Source organism: Chaetura pelagica, unplaced genomic scaffold (assembly GCF_000747805.2).
Source record: "Chaetura pelagica isolate M959 unplaced genomic scaffold, ChaPel_1.0 scaffold69, whole genome shotgun sequence".
In the NCBI taxonomy this organism is placed as follows: Eukaryota; Metazoa; Chordata; class Aves; order Apodiformes; family Apodidae; genus Chaetura; species Chaetura pelagica.
In genome coordinates this window covers 13,144,326-13,166,053 of record NW_009970724.1, presented here as the reverse complement: position 1 = coordinate 13,166,053, position 21,728 = coordinate 13,144,326, and the positions used below count along the sequence as shown (strand labels likewise).

At 37.4% G+C, this 21,728-nt stretch overlaps 2 protein-coding genes across 4 annotated transcripts; one reads left to right on the top strand and one right to left on the bottom strand.

The window, feature by feature from the left end:
- Nucleotides 1-664: 664 nt before the first annotated feature.
- LOC104396892 (putative acyl-coenzyme A thioesterase 6) lies at nt 665-1,096 on the bottom strand. Its single transcript, XM_010006791.1, has one exon. It carries the CDS (start codon nt 1,094-1,096, stop codon nt 665-667), a length of 432 nt encoding a protein of 143 aa, XP_010005093.1.
- Nucleotides 1,097-1,537: 441 nt separating this feature from the next.
- On the top strand, nt 1,538-20,488 carry WDR47 (WD repeat domain 47). 3 transcript variants are annotated; one of them, XM_010006675.1, is made up of 15 exons: nt 1,538-1,695; nt 3,217-3,300; nt 3,857-3,957; nt 4,948-4,952; nt 5,161-5,963; nt 8,456-8,582; nt 11,206-11,384; nt 11,493-11,750; nt 12,434-12,509; nt 13,684-13,841; nt 16,516-16,685; nt 17,570-17,740; nt 18,094-18,225; nt 18,962-19,180; nt 19,866-20,488. In XM_010006675.1, exons 1-15 carry the CDS (start codon nt 1,538-1,540, stop codon nt 20,006-20,008), a joined length of 2,784 nt encoding a protein of 927 aa, XP_010004977.1. In that variant the 3' UTR covers nt 20,009-20,488. The 3 variants fall into 3 exon arrangements, with proteins under 3 accessions (XP_010004977.1, XP_010004979.1, XP_010004978.1); XM_010006677.1 differs by lacking the exon at nt 4,948-4,952 and having other exon boundaries at nt 3,857-3,941; nt 8,459-8,582; XM_010006676.1 differs by lacking the exon at nt 4,948-4,952 and having other exon boundaries at nt 3,857-3,941.
- Nucleotides 20,489-21,728: the final 1,240 nt, after the last annotated feature.

The following is a 21,728-nucleotide window of genomic DNA, read 5'->3' as shown; positions in this document are numbered from 1 at the left end:
TCAATGCCTATTTTTTTGCATCCCTTCAAGTTCATTAGCATTAGTTTATGATGATCAGTGAGAAGTTTCACTGGAGTGTTTGTCTCTTCCCTTCTCCAGTAATTAATTTCTTGTTAATACTTTGTCTTATTTTGATTATTCAAACTTACTAGGTTTGTTCTTTGATTTCTTATTAACAGTTTTTGTGTGTCTTTCTTAATATGAGACAGATAACTAGTTTATGGACTTCAATTTTCCAAGACTGAGTTTGTGCATGCACATAATTATTAGGTTAAGACTTTCTTAACTGCCAGAAAGCAAAGATCTGTCGGTTCTTTGTGTCAGCATTAGTTCCCTTGTGTCTGGATAAATAAGCGCTTAACTGAGGCCTGGATCAGAGAAGCAGTCTAGCTGACTGTTCATCTCCATTGTGGCTGCCATGGAGTGGTGGCTGGGGACGTGTGGCTGAGTGCAGAGGTGAGAAGAGGCACTGTCCCTTTCTGCTTTAACAAAGCTTTAATGGAATTTTTCCTGATGTGAAATCTCAGTCTCACAGGCTCTAGAACTTTCTGAACAGCTCCTGATGAGACAGTGATACCTGGCTTGGCTGTGCTACAGGGTTTCTCCCCGCACCTCCAGGTAGTTTTCAGCAGGTCAGCTCGGGAGCTACAGCTGTAGAATCTTTTTAAGTTGTTATTTGCAAGTGCAGAAACTCCTGAATCTTTCTCCAGGAGTGTTCCTGTGCATGGGCATGTGCTTTGCTCTCTCCACCCCCCAGAACAGGCACCCCCAGAACACGATCCAAAGCTACCTTAGAAAATGGAGTACAAGGAGGATCAATTCGGTGACCTGCTCCTGGATAACTCAAGAGTTCAAAGTTTTCTTTCCCATGCTGGCGTAGACGACTGATTGCAAGCTCAGCATATGAGGAGCTCTTCCACATGCGATCATTTTCCCCTACCACTAAGAGAAAGTGACCTTCCGCCTTCTCAATGGGGATTGCAGAAGGAGAGTTGGCAGGATTCGCTGGGTCCTCCAGAGCGTCAAAAACATCAAATACACCAGCATCAGAAACACTGACCTTATTCATATCAAAACGCAGCCCAGGCAGAGTCATCTCACCATAATGGAGATCTGCAACTGTGTTTGAGCTACAGGCAGAGATACAGACAGCAGCCACCACTTCTGGCAGGAAGGTGATCATGGAGAGCGCTAATTCTGCCCCTTTCCCAGTCCCAATCACTCCAACTCCTGGTCCCTTCACCTTCAGTTAAGATAGGGGATGGGGAAGAAAGGAAGTATACATCATGAGATTAGACATTAAATGCCTTTTAAGTTGTTATTAAAAAAAAAAAAAAAAGTTGAACATCTACTTTAAGTCAACCTTAAGGAAACACGCAAGACTCAACCAGAAGCAGGTTTTTTTAGGTTTCCTAAATGAAGTACATGCTATAAATGTGTTTGTTTTGGGGGTTTTTTGAGCCCATGTTTGTTAACCAAACATAAAATCAGATGTTGATCATAGCTAAAATTCTCTCTTCCCTTTTAGGCTGCCATCATGACGGCTGAAGAAACAGTGAATGTGAAAGAAGCAGAAATAATTAAACTAATACTAGATTTTCTGAATTCAAGGAAACTCCATATCAGTATGCTGGCACTAGAGAAAGAAAGTGGGGTCATTAATGGCTTGTTTTCAGATGACATGCTTTTTCTAAGGTAGGACTTATTTGCCTCTGGTACGTAAATACCACAGATGTAAGAATGCATAGTTGGACTGTCATTCAGTGAGCACCCCCATGCCACTAAACAGGAGGTCTTCTGCTCTTACCTTATTCTACTTCCTGATCCAAATTCTGTGGTCCAGCTCTGCGTCGTATTCCAGCTCTGAAGTTAATTACATCCTTTTATGAGCCACTTGAAGTAACTGACTAGGCATCATCCACATGAGTTAGATTTTCTGTTTGTTTGTTCATTCATTTTAACTAGCTTATTTTTCTGGCATGCTAACAATTTAAGTGGAAAGGAGTCTTAACAAATGCCAGTGTCAGTTCAAGGTAAGCCAGGGAAAGCACACAAGCAGGACTAGGATGGGATAACAAGGTCTGTTTGCATCGGTGATCTGTTGCTACCTGCTTACCATGTCATGTGGAACTGAATATGTAGTTTATTGATTTGTGAAATAAATTAATTTGTCAATATTCTAGCAATAAGATCTAGGATGAGTAGAGTGGTTTTCAAACCTTCTTCCCAAAATATTATCTGCATTTCAGAGTAACACCTATGTTTCTCTTAAGTTGAACAATATGAAAAGGGTTTCTGCTATCATCAAGGCATGAGAGTTGGTGTGATTTACCATTCAGATTATTGACCTCAATATTATTAAAAATCACTGTAGATGTAAACTAGTTTATTAGCATTGCTGTTCTGTATTTCATGCCAAAGATAATAACTTTGTAGAAGCATGAGAAAATACTTTATCCAGCTGTTCTTAAAACATAATAAAAAAAATACATTATATCACTGAACAAGATTTTTCACTTGGCTTCCCTTTTGATTAAAACTAGGAGTGTTGAAAGAAAGTGAAATGAAATAAATAAAGATTGAGGTTATTAATCATATTTGTTTGTTTAATTCTTAGCTTAGTGGAGTATACATCTAATGAGAAACTTGCCCCTTTCTTGTAGAGCTCTGTGTGATATGAAGATAAGAAGAAATCGAACTGATCTATCCATGCAGTCTAGCCCAATGGTCTTGGAGCTCTTGTGCCTGGCATATGTAATTCCTGCCAAGCTGTTTCTCTTACTGTTCTAATATTGGAGCTGTGTGTTTTCCCACTGTCTTTATAAAATAGGCTCAGCAGTATTTACGCAAATAGAATTAAGTTTGCTTTAATTCTTCAGGATGTACTCATAGAATCAATATATTTATTAATACTCTTGAAGTAAAATAATTTTTAAAAAATTACAATTAAAGCAGGATATACAGGATCATTTTTTCTGTTTTTATGTACCTTCAAAAGTAATATTTGTCTTTCCAGTATGCAGTTAGTTCTACAAAATAATGAGAAAGAACTTGGATTTTGCTCTTATTACAAGTGATATCAGTTATCTTGTCATCTGTGCAAAGCGTTCCCTTTTCGAATGGGGTTGATCACCTGTTGTGTATTTAAATGAGCTGCTTATTTAGAATGAGGAAGAATGTTCTTGTCCAGTGAAATTAAAGTGACTTTTTTACTAGGCAATTGATTCTTGATGGTCAGTGGGATGAAGTTCTTCAATTTATTCAGCCTCTTGAATGTATGGAAAAATTCGACAAGAAAAGGTAAACTAGAATGTATGTCAGATTTCAGTTTTTTGAGTTGTGAAAAATACATTCAAGTCCAAATATTGTGTATGAAAAACCTAGTTCTGAGGTTTTTGCCTTTGTTTTTGTTTTTTTCTAACCTAAAGTTCCTGAAGTGTCTGCATTTGGTTTTTAACTTAAACTGTGAAAAATATGTACATACTATATGTAATGAGTTTTCATTTGCCATATGCTTTAGGAATGGTGCATATTGACCTGTCTTTTTATAGTTGGCTGCTCTGTCATACTTCTATTCAATAAATGAGTATTGTTGTTACGCTTTGTTTCTCATTAGCCTTCCAGGATTTTTAATGTACTATTTCTGAAAGCAGTAATTGAAAAAGACATTTCCTGTCTTCCTGTCATTGAAATATTATTTTGTGATTACCAATTTGTTAAAATTTGAGATTAGAGTTCCTTGATACTGCAATTTATATGCCTAACTCAAATATTTGCTGTAAAATACTCTGCTTGTCTGGAAAAGAATGTTTCACCACTCGATCAAGATGTAGAGTATTTCACTTCTCACCTGCAGGTTTCGGTACATTATAATGAAGCAGAAGTTCTTGGAAGCCTTATGTGTAAACAATGCCATGTCAGCGGAAGATGAGCCTCAGCATGTAAGGATTGTCTTTGGTTTGGGAATTTTTTTGTTGTTAAGAAGCCTCTTGAGATATTCTGATTAAAGGCAGAGCACAAGCTCCCAGCACTGAATACACAAATTTTAGCTGTTGCCAAATGGTTTCATAAACAATGGAAAAAATAACTGGTATCCTTTGGAAAGTAATGTGGTTCCCAGGTCTCAAGAAGTGTATACACAAGGGTTGCTTGAAACTCAGCAGCATAGATCACTGTGTTATGTTTGTGGTCCTGATCCTGAGATTTCTTTTAGGCCATTATACTGAAGTACATGGCTCTTTTTTTAGAAGTGTTCTGAAGCAAGCTTTGGGGGCACAGAAATGTATTGTCCTAATTAGGAACAGGTGAAAGATTCCAAATTGAATTAATTTTAACATAATTTATGTTGCTTTTAGAGAGAAAGGACAGTTGTTTATTTGGTGATTAATAACAATAGAGAAACAAAATCGGATTGACGTCCTTTATTTTTTGCTTTGAATGTTACTGAATGTGTTGGCATGTTGTGGGTGAAAGGCTACTGTACTGAGCAAGTGCTAGGTAGCGTGGTTAAGTGGGGATTTTATAATTTTTTTAATCTTTGTAAATTGGTGTTTTTACTTAGATGTATTTAATGTTGTTCTTGGCTTATAGCTGTCAACAAGCTTTGTACTGAAGTCCTCTCTTCATTTGGAGGTCTTCTGAAAACTTCTGGAACTTTTTTAACGTTTTTGATTGAAGATCAGAAAATTTCAATGTAAAAGCCAAAAAGTTGCTGATCGCTGGAAATTACAAAAATCTACAAGTCTTTTATAACTTATACCAATAACTTTTCATAGAAAAAAAAAGGGGAGAGTCAGTCAGTTGGCTTTGTAAATGGAAGTAACCTTCTGTGCTACAATAGAATTGAAACTGCTTAGCTACAGATTTTAAATGTTAAGCCTATCAAACCTGCAATGGCATGAAAAAATTCCATGGCTCTTTAGAAAATGGATGGGGGATTTTGGGAAGTCAAAGCATCCAGGAATTTGGTTCTGTTGTAACTACATTTGCATCAGCAATTTCAGCTGCCATATTGTATGCTATTTTAATTAAAATATAAACAGTAATAGTAATGAAGAAATGATAGACAAATTCTGCTACTGCCTGTTCTTCAATTAACTGTTTTACTGTAGAAACAAATATGTGCTACAAACTACTCTGTTACTTTTAATATTTCTGTAGCTGGAGTTCACAATGCGAGAGGCTGTACAGTGCCTACATGCCTTGGAAGAATATTGTCCCTCTAAGGAAGACTACAGTAAACTCTGCTTGCTGCTGACGCTGCCTCGCTTGACCAACCACGCAGAATTCAAGGACTGGAATCCCAGCACTGCACGGGTTCACTGCTTTGAAGAGGCCTGTGTCATGGTGGCAGAGTTTATTACTGCTGATAGGAAGCAGAGAGAGGCTGGCTTCAAAGCAAGTAACAATCGTTTATTTCAGCTTGTAATGAAGGGACTGCTTTATGAGTGTTGTGTGGAATTCTGTCAGAGTAAAGCAACGGGAGAAGAAATCACAGAAAGTGAAGTGTTGCTGGGCATTGATCTCTTGTGTGGTAATGGATGTGATGACTTGGACCTTAGCTTATTGTCCTGGCTGCAGAATCTGCCAGCCACTGTTTTTTCTTGTGCTTTTGAGCAGAAGATGCTTAATATTCATGTTGATAAACTCCTCAAGCCTACAAAAGCTGCATATGCTGATCTTTTGACACCTCTGATCAGCAAACTGTCTCCTTACCCATCGTCCCCAATGAGACGGCCTCAGTCAGCAGATGCTTACATGACCCGCTCCTTAAACCCTGCCTTGGATGGGCTGTCATGTGGATTAACAAACCATGACAAGCGAGTCACAGACCTTGGGACCAAAACTTCTCCAATGTCACACTCCTTTGCTAATTTCCATTACCCAGGAGTACAAAATCTCAGCCGAAGTCTCATGCTTGAGAACACTGAGTGTCACAGCATTTTTGAAGAGTCACCTGAGCGGTAAGGGCAACTGTAGCTTTATTTTTACCTTGAATTATGTTGCACTTTATATTACTGGGTTCTTAGCTGCCCGTGGACATAACTTTAATATTGGAACATAAATTAATTGGTTAAATGTTGTTGTAATTAAAACTGTATTCAAGGTGTTTTCTTCCGTTCGCTTTTATTATCAAAACAGATTTTCATATTTGATCTTGAGCCATATAGATATAGACTGGATGTCCTTGAAGTTTAAATCCTAGTGCAGAGCACAAATGTGCTCTGATTCTGTAATAAGAGTATAGCAAAGATTTGTATTCAGTATTGCTGAATTGTTTTGTTCTAGATGAATAAATGGAGACAGTGGAATAGCTTTAACTCCTATCTTCTTTCCCCACCCCATTTTGTTGTCAAGTGCCTGTAAATTTTGGTCCTGACACTGTCAATGAATAAGTATGCTTAAAAAATTTGGGTATATAAATAGTCCAAATGACATCAGTGGAGATGACAATATCCTGCCATGGTAGTATTCCTCTATCACTTACATTGTTACAATAGTAGTTCAACTTAAATATTTTCTTAGCATTTTCCAAACTAAATCTGAACAAGGCAGCTGAATGTATTACATTTTTTATATTGGACTTGGAGATAGTTGGATTATGATATATGTGAATGCCGTGAAGAAATTCTTTTAATGCAATGCAGACTGCAAAACTGACTTATTTCCTTTGTCAAGAACTAAACCCTGTATCAAAACTTTGCAGCTTTTGCCTTGTGAGAGAAAAGTCTGGTAACTAGGAGAAATGGCACTTGTCAGTTAACTTAGCATGTTTCTGCTTGGCCTTTATTTTGATGAGCGGTTCTGTTCCTTTCTGAATTTTATATCCATGCTATAGAAAGCATCTTCCAGCTTTTTTGGCTGTTGGAGAACAATGTAGGTAACTAGTACTGCACTTGAGTGCACTGGCCAGCAGAGGACACTTTTAGAGCTGTGGTGTTCAGTCCTGGCTGAAGTTGATAACAAAGTCTATTGGTTTTGCCTTTCAGCAATATTACGTATCTTGTGTTAACGAGCAGCTGTACCTAAAGAAAAGGGAAAAAACCCCATCATACTGATGTCACTTCACCAATTATAATAGAACTTGTTATAGTGTATCTTAATGCTTATCTTGAAAGGAGCTGTTTTATTCTAAATGATCCACTTCTAATCTTTGGTTTTATTAGCATCGTCACAACTGGAGTATTTGTGGATAGCTTAAGTCTTACAAAAGTATCCCTTCTGTTACATTTTTTAAGTGTCTCTTCTGAGGATACTAATAAATTGTACTAGTTTTACTCATCTGTATGCACAAACCTTAACACTTGTTTGTGTAGCACAATGTGAAAAACTTATTGAAAGCTGTTTGTTTCCCTTTTCAATATTAGAGTACTAGAATAATTCTGCACAAATAGAGTAATCTTGTGGGCTAAATGAATGGTAAGTTGCTGCAGTTCTTCTTTATGTAGCCTTTTTCATGTGATGCTAAGTGAAGTTTATAGTCCTTAATGTGTTTTTTCATTAATTAATGCATCTCTTGAAAGTGAGAATTATGTTAAGTGGCCAGACCTGCATTTTTCAAGAAGGCATTATATTTTTTCAGGAGAAAATCAAGCTTGAGATGAAGTTTCAGTGTTTGTAAGGGTGAAAGCTGGAAATCTGAGCTTTTTGTAAATATGGCACTTGCTTCCTCTTCCACGTGACAGAAATATGGTATTTATTTTTTAAGTTGCATTCAGGAAGCAATTATTTGTATTTTAGTCAGCTAAATTACTTTTGCTACACAGTTAACCAAAAAGTTTAGCTTCTTAAAGAGCCGTGCTCCAAGTCACTGAGTAAAGAAACTTACATTGGTAAAACTGAAGGTTTTATCCAAGTTTTTTAACGTGTTCTGCATGCTTACGGATTGCTAAAGCATTTTGGAAAGAGTTCAGTGCAGAATTACTTATATAATACAAGAATAGCAAAGCTGATATAAATGTTTTCTTGTGTAGCACTTTCAGGAATGTTCAGCTGATGGATGCTGAACGTAGTTTAAATTTAGATTGGTAGTGGTAATTAAAATAATACCTTACAGAAGACGTTAGTCACATAGTATATCTGGTACACTCCATGCACATAATTGCTTTGAAAACAAGAGATCTTGAAAAAATTGTTAGTTAAAGGGTATATAATTCATGTCTAGGGATAGAAAGGCATGGAATTTGAGTATCCCATGGTGATAAGGCTTTTTGGAAAATGTGGAAACAAAGCATACTGATTGTGCTTTTTGTTTGGTAGGAGTTTTGTTTAGTGTAACCCACTGCAAGTGGCATTTTTCCCGAAGCAGTATCTTTAGTTTTATATAACTTAAGTAGTTTCCATACTTTTGTTATCAGATTTTACTCTAGAATGTTATTTTTCTCTGCCTAGCAGGGGTTTTTCTACTCATAATTTTTCTCAGTTAAACACCTCTTCTTTTCCATGTTGCTACCAGAAGTGATACTCCTGTGGAACCACAGCATCCTGTCAGCAGTGCGACTTTGTGCCAGAGTTCAGTTCCAGAAAATGAACCACTTAATGGAGCACAGAGTCAGGGATCAGCCAAACAAGAGAAAAATGAGGTAGTGGTTGTTTGTTTAAAAATAATGAGGCTCTTTGAGTTGTGTTCTGATCACTTTATAATGATTTGCCTCTGTGTTGAGAACTTCATGCATGACAATGGGTTGCTTTGAATCTTCTTTTTACTATAGGGAAAATACAGTATTGCATCTTGCAAAAGAAAAGAAGCTACTCTCTTTTTGCCATTGTATGAACTTCCACTGCCATTTGAGTCTAATGCAGCTGATTAGTGTGCCTTATTGTGTCAGCAGTGTTGCTGAACTGTTGTGTATGCCTGTAAAAAAAATTTTTAAAAAATTAAATACTTTGCAGTACTCAAAGACAGCACTGTTAGAATAAGCAATGCTTAAGAATCCTATTAGTGTTTTAGCGAGGAATCTGGCATATAACCTGCAATTTATGGTGTTAACACCAACTTCCGTAGGTCATTTTACATAATTTTCTGTCTACAACATAGAGAAATGCAAATTGGATAACTCCCTAGTAATTGTGTCTTTGCAATTCAGAATCCAACAGCATAACCTTTTTTTTGGATTCGTCTTTGAAGGCTTGTCTTTGACTATCCTCTTTATTTTTTCTCCATGACAGCAAATGGGGGTAATTAAATAATAGTTCAGTAGGAAACAATGAAAACAGTTACCTATTCTATTCCTTTTCCAGTTTTAAATATCTCTCTTGATGCAGTAAGGATTAATAACACAGAGTATGCAGTCTGTTTTGTGTGCAGACTCCAGTGTGGTTTTCTGATGTGAACTTTGTCTTGACTAAATGACATCTCTATGTGGTAGTGAAAACCAGTCTAGTCTTGACAAGGGCTATATGCTTGCAGACTCTGGATACTTGAATGAGGCAATGGGGCCTATTGGAGGATTAAAGAAGTCCTCCAAACTCAAGGACTTTGCTGAGTAATTTCTCTGCTGCAACAGTGTTGTATATGCATTAAGCAGAGGGAGGAAAGAGCTTTGTTTGGTGTATAATGGAGTAGCATTCAGAAGACAAGAAATCAGATGCAGAATTTGTAGGAGAGTATGAAGACAGGAGATGACAGGGTATAGGTGAAGATTTGGGCCAGACCACTATGCACAAGTATCAAATAATGTTGTACCCAGTCCAATTTCACCTTGTTTTGTTTTTGACATTGTAGTGGTGTAAGCGTATACCTGTGCAAGTAAGAAACAATTTGTTTCTTTTCATATGTTTATCTTTGCATTGCTTCTAGAGGGATTGAACTAGAAGCCAGAGTTCATTGAATAGTGCCTCTGGGCAACATTTTTTAGATGTTTGTCTGGGTAACAGTAACTCATAATCCAAAGGATCAAAGGGTTTAATCCAATGACAACAAACACGTATGAGTCACAGAAAAAAGTACGGATAAGAATGGACCTGTTGCGTAGGAGGATTATAACCTCGTGGCTGGAGAATAGTTAATGTGTTTGAAATACAGAGACTGAATGCTTTCTAGACTTCAGAAGATAACTTCAGTTTCTAATTTGCAAATGAGGGCTCAGGAAACCTAAGATGGTAAACTTTTTAGGAATGCAACAGTGCTAGGAAATACGTTATAAACAAAAAAATTGTTGTGTCAGAGAAGACAAAATCATAATGCAAGTATATCTTTATAAGAAATGCAAAGGCTCATAGTTAGGAAGAAAGACCCTCTGCATGAATTGTCTGAACTAGCACAAACTTCTGAGAATGTCCTTATACAACGTAAAATCACTAGATGACAAAGATGTCACTTTGAAGAACAAACAAACAAAAAAACCAGTGTGTTTTTTTTTTTGTTTTACTACTTTTTTCCTACTAGTTGTTAAATAGGCAGTTAAGGTGTTTTTTCCTTTAGAAAATGCATGGCACTTTACTGTTTATATTTTGGCTTTGGACTAAAGTGCTTTTGGTTTTCTATAGGGTATTTTTGTTTGTCCATTTTTAACTTGTTCTCAACTGTTTTATCATGCTAGCATGATAAACTAATAGCAGAGAGAGAAAATGAAGATTGGGGAATTCAGAAAGCAGTGAGTCCTGGGGAGCTTGCATTGTGGGAAGCTGAAGACAGTATGTAAAAGGGAAGAGACTGAGAAAAGAAGCTCAAGTATTTGTGTTGGGTATAGAAAGTAAGGAATTTTTAAGTTAGAGCAAGGCACCAATTTCAGAAGTAAGATGTAGCACTTGGATATGCCCCTTCAAGGTTGACTTGTGGGAGTGGTAAATCAGCTCTACAGGCTGATGGCAAGGAGGCATCAACATGACAGAAAATACTAAATTGATAGTGCTAATATGGTTTAGAATTTGGAACGTACCTTACAGTGTTTTCTGATATTTATTTTCAGTTTCCAATCACCTGTTTGTTTTGATCTTAATACTTTGGAAATTTTGTAGGAAAGAGGAGTCTCCTGAATTATGGCAGAAGTACTTCAACAGTGAATAGCACCAGCTGGCAGTGATTTACTTCATTAATATGTAAATTTTATCTGGTTTTGAGGAAGCATGAAAGCATTGTTCCTCGAACAAAAATCTGCTGGCCTTTGATGCCTTTATTGAAATGAGAAACCAGAAAGTTAATATTTAGGTGAAATACCACAATTATCTATCTAATTTTCATCAGTAATGCTCATTTCTTTTTAGCTTCGTGATTCAACAGAGCAATTTCAGGAATATTACAGACAAAGACTACGTTACCAGCAACACTTAGAACAGAAGGAGCAACAACGACAGTTGTACCAGCAAATGTTGTTGGAAGGAGGTGTAAACCAAGAAGATGGAGCTGACCAGCAACAGAATCTTACTGAACAGTTTCTTAACAGGTTGGGGGATTTTGTTGATTCTCCCTCTACCCACTCCTGTTGCTCCTCAAGTTCTCATAATAATATGGTTTGGTGGTTTGTTTTTTTTTTCTTATCATTTGTTACTAGGTCTATCCAGAAACTAGGAGAATTAAATATAGGTATGGACAGTCTTGGAAATGATGTACAGACACTTAGCCAGCAATGTAATGGGAACAAAGGGAATGCATCTACCAATCCAGCAAGTAACTTTGCATCGGCACCTTCAGATGCTAGTCAGAGGACAGCAACAGAAAGCCAAAATGTTAATACAAGCACCCCTCGAAAGCGCGGCTCAGCTAACCAGATACCCTTTCCTGAAGAGTCCCCTGTACAGGGGAACCAGCCGTAAGTTACTTGAGACTGCTCAGAACTGGAAATACCCTTCTGTTAGCATTGTGGGAGTGGCTGGTTGTATTTATTTTTAGTTATCAAATTAATTTGTCATTGAACAGGGGTATTTAGCTCATTATCAGTGTTTGGTATATATTTTAATACGAATTATAATAATTATTTTTTATGACAGCATACATGAGAAATAGTGGTTGTTTGTTATGGTTTACAATTTATTCTTATTTTTAATTTCAGCCTTTTAATTCCATCTTAAATGTATAGTTCTTGTTTGTTTTGTGTTCTGTTAAGTTTTTGAAAGTTTTTATTGTAAAATACAAATTAGATGGAGAGAGGGGCAGGGCAGAGTGGGAACTGAATTTCCTTTGTTAACTAAAGGTAGTGTGGTCCTGAAAGCAACAACATTTTTTCCACAGGTTTCTATATGTGTGTCTGCATATATGTGTTCTGGAATGAAAACAAGTATTTTTAACTTGCCTTCACTTGTTCAGTGGTTGAAGTTGTTGCAAAAACAGCAAACCCTTGTGCAAATAATAGTTTAATGATAAAGAATCAGACACATGTAACACTTGTCCACACAAATTAGTCTGTTCTGAAAATGACTGAAACAAATGTGTCCCTGCTCTTGTTTTTTTTTCCTGTCTTGTTATGAATTGGATCTCTTCCCCAAATCAAAATAGTCCATCGGAACATGCTGTCACTCAGGCACAGCTGGAAGACTCTTCAGGGAATTTAAGTAGGACAAGAGGCGATGAGGTAAGTTACCTTATTGTCCTTTAAAAGTTGTGTTTTCACAAGTTTCAATATTTAATCCTGAGTATGTGACATCCTCTTATTGTTAATACAATGAGTTTTGATTGATGCAGTACCTACAGAATCACTGAGCTTGGAAGGGACATCTCAAGACTGAGTCCAAATCCACTGCTCAAAGGAAGGTCAATGAGAGCAGGTTGTGCTGGGCCAAATTGAGTTTTGAATATCTCCAAGAATGGAGGCTCCACAACCTCTGTAGACCACCTGTTCCCATGTCTGACCACCCTCCTAGTGTTTTTAAAACAACAACAAAGTTTAAATGGAATTCCCTATGTTTCAATCTGTGTCCATTGCCTCTTGGCATTTCACTGGGCACCATTTGTCAGTCTTGCTCCATTTGTTTTACTCCTCCTGTGAGGTATTTATATACACTGCGATTTCCATGCATACACCCTGAAAAACCTTTCTGTTTTCAAGGCCAAACAGTCTCAGCTCTCTCAGGTTCTCCTTGTGCAACAGAGATTCCAATGGAATGCCTTTTACACACATTGTTTTGTGTTTTACAGGTTGAAACTTTGATTGTCAGAGTCAAGTCATTATGGTCTGAGTTTAGGAAAATAATTTTGCAATAACTATATGGCAAAGTTTATGCATCTAATAAAAATGAAAATTTTAGAAAGGTGGTGATGAAGTTAAAAAAAAAACAACCTTGGCATAATTTAATGATAAGTTCATGTTATCTACAGACTCTACAGGCTGGAAGGCTGAGGCTTATGTTTAGTACTAAATTTGTTTTATAAACTTTGTTTATGACTTGGATTGTTTTCTGTAAAAATCCAGCTTTGTTCCCCTTGCAAGTTTCAAACAAGTAAACTGTAATATCATAACTCTGAGATGAGCTGTTCAGAAGAACAGAAGCTGTTGGTATCCTGGAGGGAGAAGGAGAACTGTTAATCTAATGTTAGCTTAAAGTGAGTTGTCTTCAACTTTTTGAAGTATTCTATTCCTTGACGTGGAGTAGAAGTTTTACAAATCTTTAATTTGTAAATCTGATGCTACCTACTTATCAATACTTTGATGCAGTAGTTTTACATGATTCTGCAGAACAGTCACATCCATTTCTATATGTCCAGTTTTATGCCGAAGAACATAATTTGACTGTTACCTCTCTGTGCAGGATGACAAATCAAAAAAGCAGTTCATTTGCATTAATACTCTGGAAGACACACAAGCTGTCAGAGCTGTAGCCTTTCATCCCAGTGGGAGTTTATATGCTGTTGGCTCCAACTCTAAAACTTTGAGAGTGTGTGCCTATCCAGAAGTAATTGACCCAAGGTATGGAAGTTTGTATAATAATTTTGTTTTCTGTATCATGGTACTTTTTTCTGCTGTAGCTACTGATATCTGTACATTGCATACCTTAATTTTGTTTTGTAAACAGTGCAGTGCTCTCCTTAGACATCTGAACTTCTAAACAAAAGAGATCATCTGGTAAAGAATTTGTGTATTTGTGAGGTAATTCTTTACTCTCTTCTGTTAGTGGCAAGATGCGTTGACACAATACCACACGATTCCTTATAAAAGTGTAATTTTTGACTCAGTGGGGTTGGGTTCTGTGTTTACTGTGACTGCTTCTGGTTTTGGTATTCCAGCTGTAAGAGCAGGACAAAACAGCTGTCAGTTCCCAAGCCAGCACAAATTTGGCTTCATGAGATGCACTTTATCTCAAGAGGACAGACTTAACAGTAGAGAAAGCAGTATCTTCTTCAACTTTTACAGCAAAATATACAGTCTATTGGCCTGTTGTTACTATAAACACTCTGTTCCTTGACAGAAAAAGTACTATTTGTGGTTAATTGTGAGTCTTCTCTGTTTTCACTCCGTTTTTTTTAATAAGAGCGGAAAAAATGTTTTTTTCACTTGGATGTAAATATTGCCTTTTCAATAACCATCTCCTTGTCTCTGCTCCAGTTATTTATTTTCTTAGAGGAGGGAGGAAGTGCAGGCATCTAAAACATGACCATTTCAGAAGGAGCTACAAGTAGGCAGAGACTGTATCTGGGACAACTTCTCAGTTTAGGACTCATGTTCAGGCTTCCAAAGTGTTCAAAAAGTATCTGATGTTTTTTCTTTTCCTCCTTAAATATCATCAGTACAGTAGCCTTTGAAGTTTAATTCCAAAATATTTATTGGCTATGTATGAAACAAAAAAACAGTTGACTTTTCTGATACCCAGTACAAGCTCACTTGCAGGGCTTGAGGCCCAGGCAACATCCTCTTTATCAGTAAACAGTGCAAAACATTTTCAATGAACGAATGCTTCTTTTTAACTAACTCTGATCTGCTTTCACACAGCTTGTTATTCTAACCACTGGGAAAGGTTAGAGGATTCTGCAGCCTTAGACTCTAGTTACAGTGGATGATCAGATGTGATAAGTGACATGGTGCATCTGGATGTAAAAGGAATACTGAAATTTCCTGCTTTTCTAAGCTTTTACTTCTTCCTCTTACTGTTTTTTTCACTGTGCTTACAGTCTGCCAAAAACATGTCATCATGGGATTTACAAGTCAGCCGAGATTACATTATCTTAAAGATACTCTAATCTTTGTAACAACGTGAGGCTAGACAAATTTTCTGTGTGTTTTTCAAAAATCTACAGTTCTGTAGATTATCTGGTAAATAGCAGTTGTCTAACTGTACATCTGCATTTTGGGTGGACTTGATAAAGTTTTTTAAATTGTCCCTGAACTGATGTATGATTTAGGACAGGTTGATTTTATTTGATTAGGTTTATTTTCCTTTTTTTCTGAAGGCATAATAGTAGTGTGCTTTTTTCACATTTGAAATTAAAGACTGATAGAAGCACATTACAATTCTGCAGATGTTAACTCAAATAAGCACAGTTCTTCCACACTGCTGACTGGGAGCATATGCTCTCTGTGCTGGGCAAATGCTCCCATCTTCTGACAAAGTCAATGGTTTTCAGCTGCTTCCTCCCTCTCTTAACAGATATTGTGACTCCAGCCTCTGAGTGGGATGAAGGCATTAGGCCATTTCAGAAGCTTTGTAGTGTGTGTTGAACAGTGATTCTGATTTAGGCTAATATGTCATGAATTTGCTCTCTGGCAACAAAGTAAAATTAGCTTCCCTGTAGATTTATTTTAGTATTTTTTACTAAAGCCATGTTTGTCTCCAAAGTTTATAAACCGATGATAGTCTTCTGCTTTTTCTCTCTGCCTCTTCTGTTCAGGTATTTGCAGTATGGTTTCTGAATTTTTCAATGGCAATCTAAGTGGTTGAATTTCTGTTGTTGTTACTGGAGTGAATGTTGATGGAGTTGGATACAGCAGTGCTTGATCTTAAGCACTTGACTACTCCCTGCTTTGAGAACAGAGAAATAACCTTGTAGGAAATAAATAAGTTGAAGTAGAGGAAATTTACATCAATGGGAATGTTTCTTTTAGTTCAGCCACATGCAAAGCTGATGGTTTGAAAAATGAGAATGTATGGTATCTCTAGATGCTGTGAAGATGCCTGCATTAACACTTAATGGTGAAGGTGCGTGCCTTGTGAGCTTTCTTGGTCTACTGTTGCTTAATTGAACTCAAACATGTTCAAAAGTGGCCACAGGATCAGGATGTTGAAGTATGAAGAATATAAAGAAAAATCCAACCAATTTAAGACTCTGGGGGTAAGGTTTCTTTCTATGTAGCTAGCAATTACTGTATTTTATCTGAATCAAGCCTTTAGAGATGAAGGGACTGCATAAATTGTTTTTCATGTCTGATCACAAACACAGTGGAAAGATGAGGAAAAAACTGAGAAAATGGGAGGGAGAAGATGCTTTTTTCTTAGATCACATGTAAACAGTCAATACAAACAGTCATACCTATTTCATGTTACCTAAAACAATAGAAAAAATATTTTCCTTTTAGGATTCATTGTTTCCTTGTTTTAAAAAAAAGTAAAATGAATATTTTTCTTTTTCCTTTTGTTTTTTTTCACCAGTGCTTATAATACTCCTAAGCAACCTGTAGTTCGCTTCAAAAGGAACAAGCATCATAAAGGATCAATCTACTGTGTAGCCTGGAGTCCCTGTGGACAGCTGTTAGCTACTGGTTCTAATGATAAATATGTGAAAGTACTGCCTTTTAATGCAGAAACTTGTAATGCAACAGGTAGTGTGTCTGTATTTCATTAATTTTATTTTCAATTATGAAAATGACATTAATTTAAATTATTTGTCCCATATTTGTCGAAGCCATTCAAATATGTTGGGTTTGGATAATAGGCTTTGTTATTTTTATCCGTACACATGTATTATCTTAGTCTCCTTTGTAGTCTCTGTCCAGCAGAAGAGCCACTGGTTAGGGATTTTCTTTTGGGTTTTGCTTGCTTTGAGTTTTTTGTTTGTTTGCTTTTTGGTTTTATTTTGCAAGGCTCTCTGGTGTTGTGCTGTCTTCTGGTAGAGGTTTTTCAGTATGGTAAAACAGGCAGATATTCTTACCCAACTCCAGTTCTTGACAGTCAGTAGGAATGTATTTCCACTTCCAGTTCCCCCTCTTCTTGCCTAATTATGTCAACTTCTCCCTCATCTTACTAGTTAAGACTTTCCTCCCAGCAATACTATGTTCCATGCCCAACCTTCCTGATCAATACATTGAGCATGGCTCTTACATTTTCTATTTTGAACTTAGGCTACCTTTTCCTGGTCAGTGTTATCAATGATCCCTCCCTCCTGGTAGAGAAAGCCTTCTTAGTTTTACTGTAGTTTACAAAAAGAAGTGAATGTACTCCATAATCATTGGCTGGAATTAGTCATGGAGATGGTCCATGTGCTTGTTGCTAACTTGGGGAGCTGTATGAAGCTTAAGCAACATTCAATAAGATTATTACTGATTTTATTTGAACTCTTAGTAACTGCAACAGTGGGCTCCATGGAAAGTGCAAAACAATGTTTATAGTGGCCTAGAATATTCTGTGTTACCACTGTAGCTGCTTTTAAAGATTGCAGGGCTAACAGTGATAAATGAAGGTTTTTTTGGTTTTATACTTATTTTAGGACCAGATTTGGAGTTCAGCATGCATGATGGGACAATCAGAGACCTTGCTTTTATGGAAGGCCCTGAAAGTGGTGGTGCTATATTAATAAGTGCTGGAGCAGGGGACTGCAATATTTATACAACAGATTGTCAGCGAGGACAAGGCCTGCATGCTCTGAGTGGTCACACTGGTGGGTACATTGTTGCTTCTCTCTCTCATTCTTGAAGTTGGTGGCTTGTTTGCTTTTCTTAATATTGTTGTGATTTTATTTCTAGTCAGACTTTTTCATCTCCATATTGCTCTTGAGGTATTTGCATGGGAGGTGTTTGTTTTTAAATACACTGGCTATTTATAACATGGAGGGAGTGGATAACTTCATTCCAGAGGAGATGCAAAGCTGGTTGCACTTTTGCTGTTTTAGATCATGCAACATGCAGGTTTCCATAGGACTGCTAAATCTCTGAATGCAGAAATCTAATCAGAACAGTAATATGTCATTATTTGATTAATAATGTTTAATTAAATGAGCTGTCTTGTTCACAGGTCATATTTTAGCACTTTACACATGGAGTGGCTGGATGATTGCATCTGGATCCCAAGACAAGACTGTAAGATTCTGGGATCTGAGAGTGCCAAGCTGTGTTCGTGTTGTGGGAACAACGTTTCATGGAACAGGTAAGGCTTGCTCCTCTGCTTCTAAACATTGTTGTGTCATATTGTATTTTAAATATGTCTAGTTTAGAGCTGAATGCAAGGGGGGTTTTGTGTCACAGAATGGAGGCTTGGCTTTAGAAGAAGTTGTGAGGATATCTTGACCTCTATGTTGTGTTTTTTGGTTTTATTTTTAAAAGTAACATTTACTTCAAAAGTTGGCTGGTTCTTTGCCTTGTGATTTTCAAACTAACTCTTCCAAGCACATTAAAATATAACACGACACAATAACTTTCAGAATCAAAGGAAGGGATGGGAAGGAGCAGCCATTTTTGCAAGTCACCAACATACTCTGTGGAAATCTGCCAAGGGATTCTTAACGACCACTTGGGTTGATTTGTTTCTTGAAAACTTTTTTTGAGGGAATAAATTAGAATGAGGAGTGGGGTAATTCCTTGCATTTCATAAACAGTGACTTTATTTCCTGTGATGAAGCCCATAAGTTTTCTCATGCAGCTTTAATAGTGGCTTTGCTGCCATCCCAGTCTGACTTACAGCTTCAGAATTGTAAGTGCTAGGCCATACAGATTTTCTTATTTTAAGATACAAGCTGCTAGGTACGTTCACCTTAATTTTAAGGCCAGCATTCAGTATTCTTACACAATGTATAGTCTGTTTTTAAAAAAAAAAACAACTTGGCTATTTGCACAAATGTAAATAAATATAATGTGTGCTTGTTGGGGTCTGTTTTCTCCTATAGGAAGTGCTGTAGCCTCAGTAGCTGTTGATCCTAGTGGTCGTCTCCTGGCCACAGGACAAGAGGACTCCAGCTGCATGTTGTATGATATTCGAGGAGGACGAATGGTGCAGAGTTACCATCCCCATTCCAGTGATGTGCGCTCTGTCCGCTTCTCCCCAGGGGCACACTACTTGCTGACAGGATCATATGATATGAAAATAAAGGTGACAGACTTGCAAGGTAACATATTGCAAAGGATACTCAGTTAATTTTCAATTTGGTGCTTTTAATTTTAAATTTGTAAGAGAACAACTTGGCTAAAAGATGAGGTTTTGGGGGAAAAATGGTGGAGCTTTGAAGGGCTTGAGATGTATATACATTTCATTGTTTCTGTTCACAATTACTCAGTTGTGTTGTTAAGAATGTAGGTTGTGAACTAAGTCTTTCTAGGGGTTGGTCTGATTATGATAAAAGAACTATAGCCTGATGAGATGGCTATTGCTTCCAGGCAGCATTCATAAAAGTGACCCTTTGAAAAAACAGAAATATAATAATCATGCTACTTACTTTTATTGGGAAGAGCTAAGAAGACAAAAGATACCAAGTGTATCTAATTGACATTTTCTTGCACCATTACATGTTAATCACATTGTGTAAGAACTGAATATTTTAAAGTTATGCTGTGTTCAGTAATGCTTAAAAGCCAAAGCACTTGGGCCTTGTGTTATTCTCCATGTGTGTGATGGGGTAGGAGTGGTGGTCATGGGAGGTGTCAAGTATGTTTCTTAAGGTGAAAAACATACGTAAGCTGTACTAAAAAAGAGAGGAAAAAAAAAAACAACAACAAACACCACCCCAAAAAACAAAGAGCTGGGGTAAAAATTCACAAAATTACTAACAGTCTGTCTTTGTTCCTCTACCATAGGGGACCTCACGAAGCAGCTTCCTCTTATGGTGGTAGGAGAGCACAAGGACAAAGTTATTCAATGCAGGTGGCATACACAAGATCTTTCCTTCTTGTCATCTTCTGCAGACAGAACTGTCACCCTTTGGACCTACAATGGCTAGAGTACAAACAAAGGCAACCTATGCAGCTAAAGCACAGAGACCTGAGACTACAGAACTGTAAAAACAAAGTAATAATAAGTAGGCATTGTGGGAGCAGCAGTTGAGTGGGAGAGTGTTGTATCAAGAGGAGGGGCACTTGTCACAGATTTTTCTGGTTTCTAGGAGGTCTTGGTGTTTTTAGTATATTCTTTTGCAGTGCTTTCAGTCTTCCATGTGAACTCATGCTGCTGTGACCTATTGTAGTCTTGTTGCCAAAGTCTGAGGAGAACTCTTACATTGTCGATGTGCACTCAAAGTAACAAGAATGATGTGTTTACAGTTTGGTATTTATTGCATTCCTTGATCTTTGCCTCAAGAAGAATTTTATATAGAAACTTAAGTTGAACAACACTTTATTCAAGTCTGTATGTAACTAGTTCTACATGCACATAAAAGATAAATTCCACTGTTTTTCCAGATTTGTTATATTAATCACTTCTCAACAAGACTTCAAACTTTAACATCTCTGAAAGTTCAACTTTTTTAGTATAAAATCCTAAACGTGAAAGGTGACTAGGCAGTAACCACATCTTGATTATGGTCCATTATATAGTGTGGTATTTTTTCTTTATTTACATCTAAACTGAGGGAAGTGTTGCCACTTTTACTACATGACATTGTTTGGGACTAGCTCACATGTTGGAGGGGAAAAAAACAAAATATTGTTTGAGTTATTTGTTTTGGGTTTTTTTTGCTGTAGAAACATACAGTATTTTACTTTTTGAGTGCAACAGAATACCTCTGTATAATGTACTGTAGAAAAGAGTGGATTGGCAGCAGTTGTCACAGTGAGCTTAATGGCTATCAGTTTTTCAAGTCAAAGGGATACCATTAATGCTATAAAAGAAACCAGCATGGCTTAAAATGCTATGTCTGCATGATGATTTCAGAATTAAATTGTTTAAATTCCCAGTTCAGAAGCTTATCTGAATTTTATTTCTTGCACTGTTTATGTATGGGAAATTTCAGTTTTATTTCTACAAAACTTTAGATTCTAATGTTTATGTATTGTTATATTTTCATATTGTACAGTTCCTTTTACTTTTAAAAATATAAACCTTAAGCATTAGGTTATTTATTTATTTGAACTGCAGTTAAGTTTTGGATTCTCTTGGTTACTAAATTATATGTGCACTGTAGCAAGCAGTTTTAACTATCGTACAAAAGTGGAAAGGTAACTATAGAAGTGTGTCTGTGCTATAATTTCAATAAAGACCTCCAACACCTGCAGCTCTCGCCTGGTACCTGGAGCCTCGGTCGGTACCTGCATGTCAGGGTCTGTTGCGCGCCTGGAACTGCAGGAGCCGTTCGGTCCTTGATCCCATTCCCAGGCAGCTGCCGGCGCAGTGGGTGCAGTAATACACATGTTTAAATACTTATTTCCTTATATGATTTTTTTTTTAAACTCGTGTCTTTACCGCGAGGCTTTAGCTCTGTGTGAGATGTTTTGTCTCCCGGCCTCTTGTGCGTCCGGGCGGGTCTGAGGCGCAACTCCCGGCGCTTGGGCTTCTTCCTGAGCCACAGAACTAACGCGTTAAACGCCGGGGCAGCGGGAATTGCGGCCGGGGCAGCGGGAATTGCGGCCGGGGCAGCGGGAATTGCCGCCCCCACCCCCCAGGGATCCCGATGCTCTCGCGCTCACGGAGGGCGGGGCTGAGGCGCGCGCCCGGAGCTCGCGCCG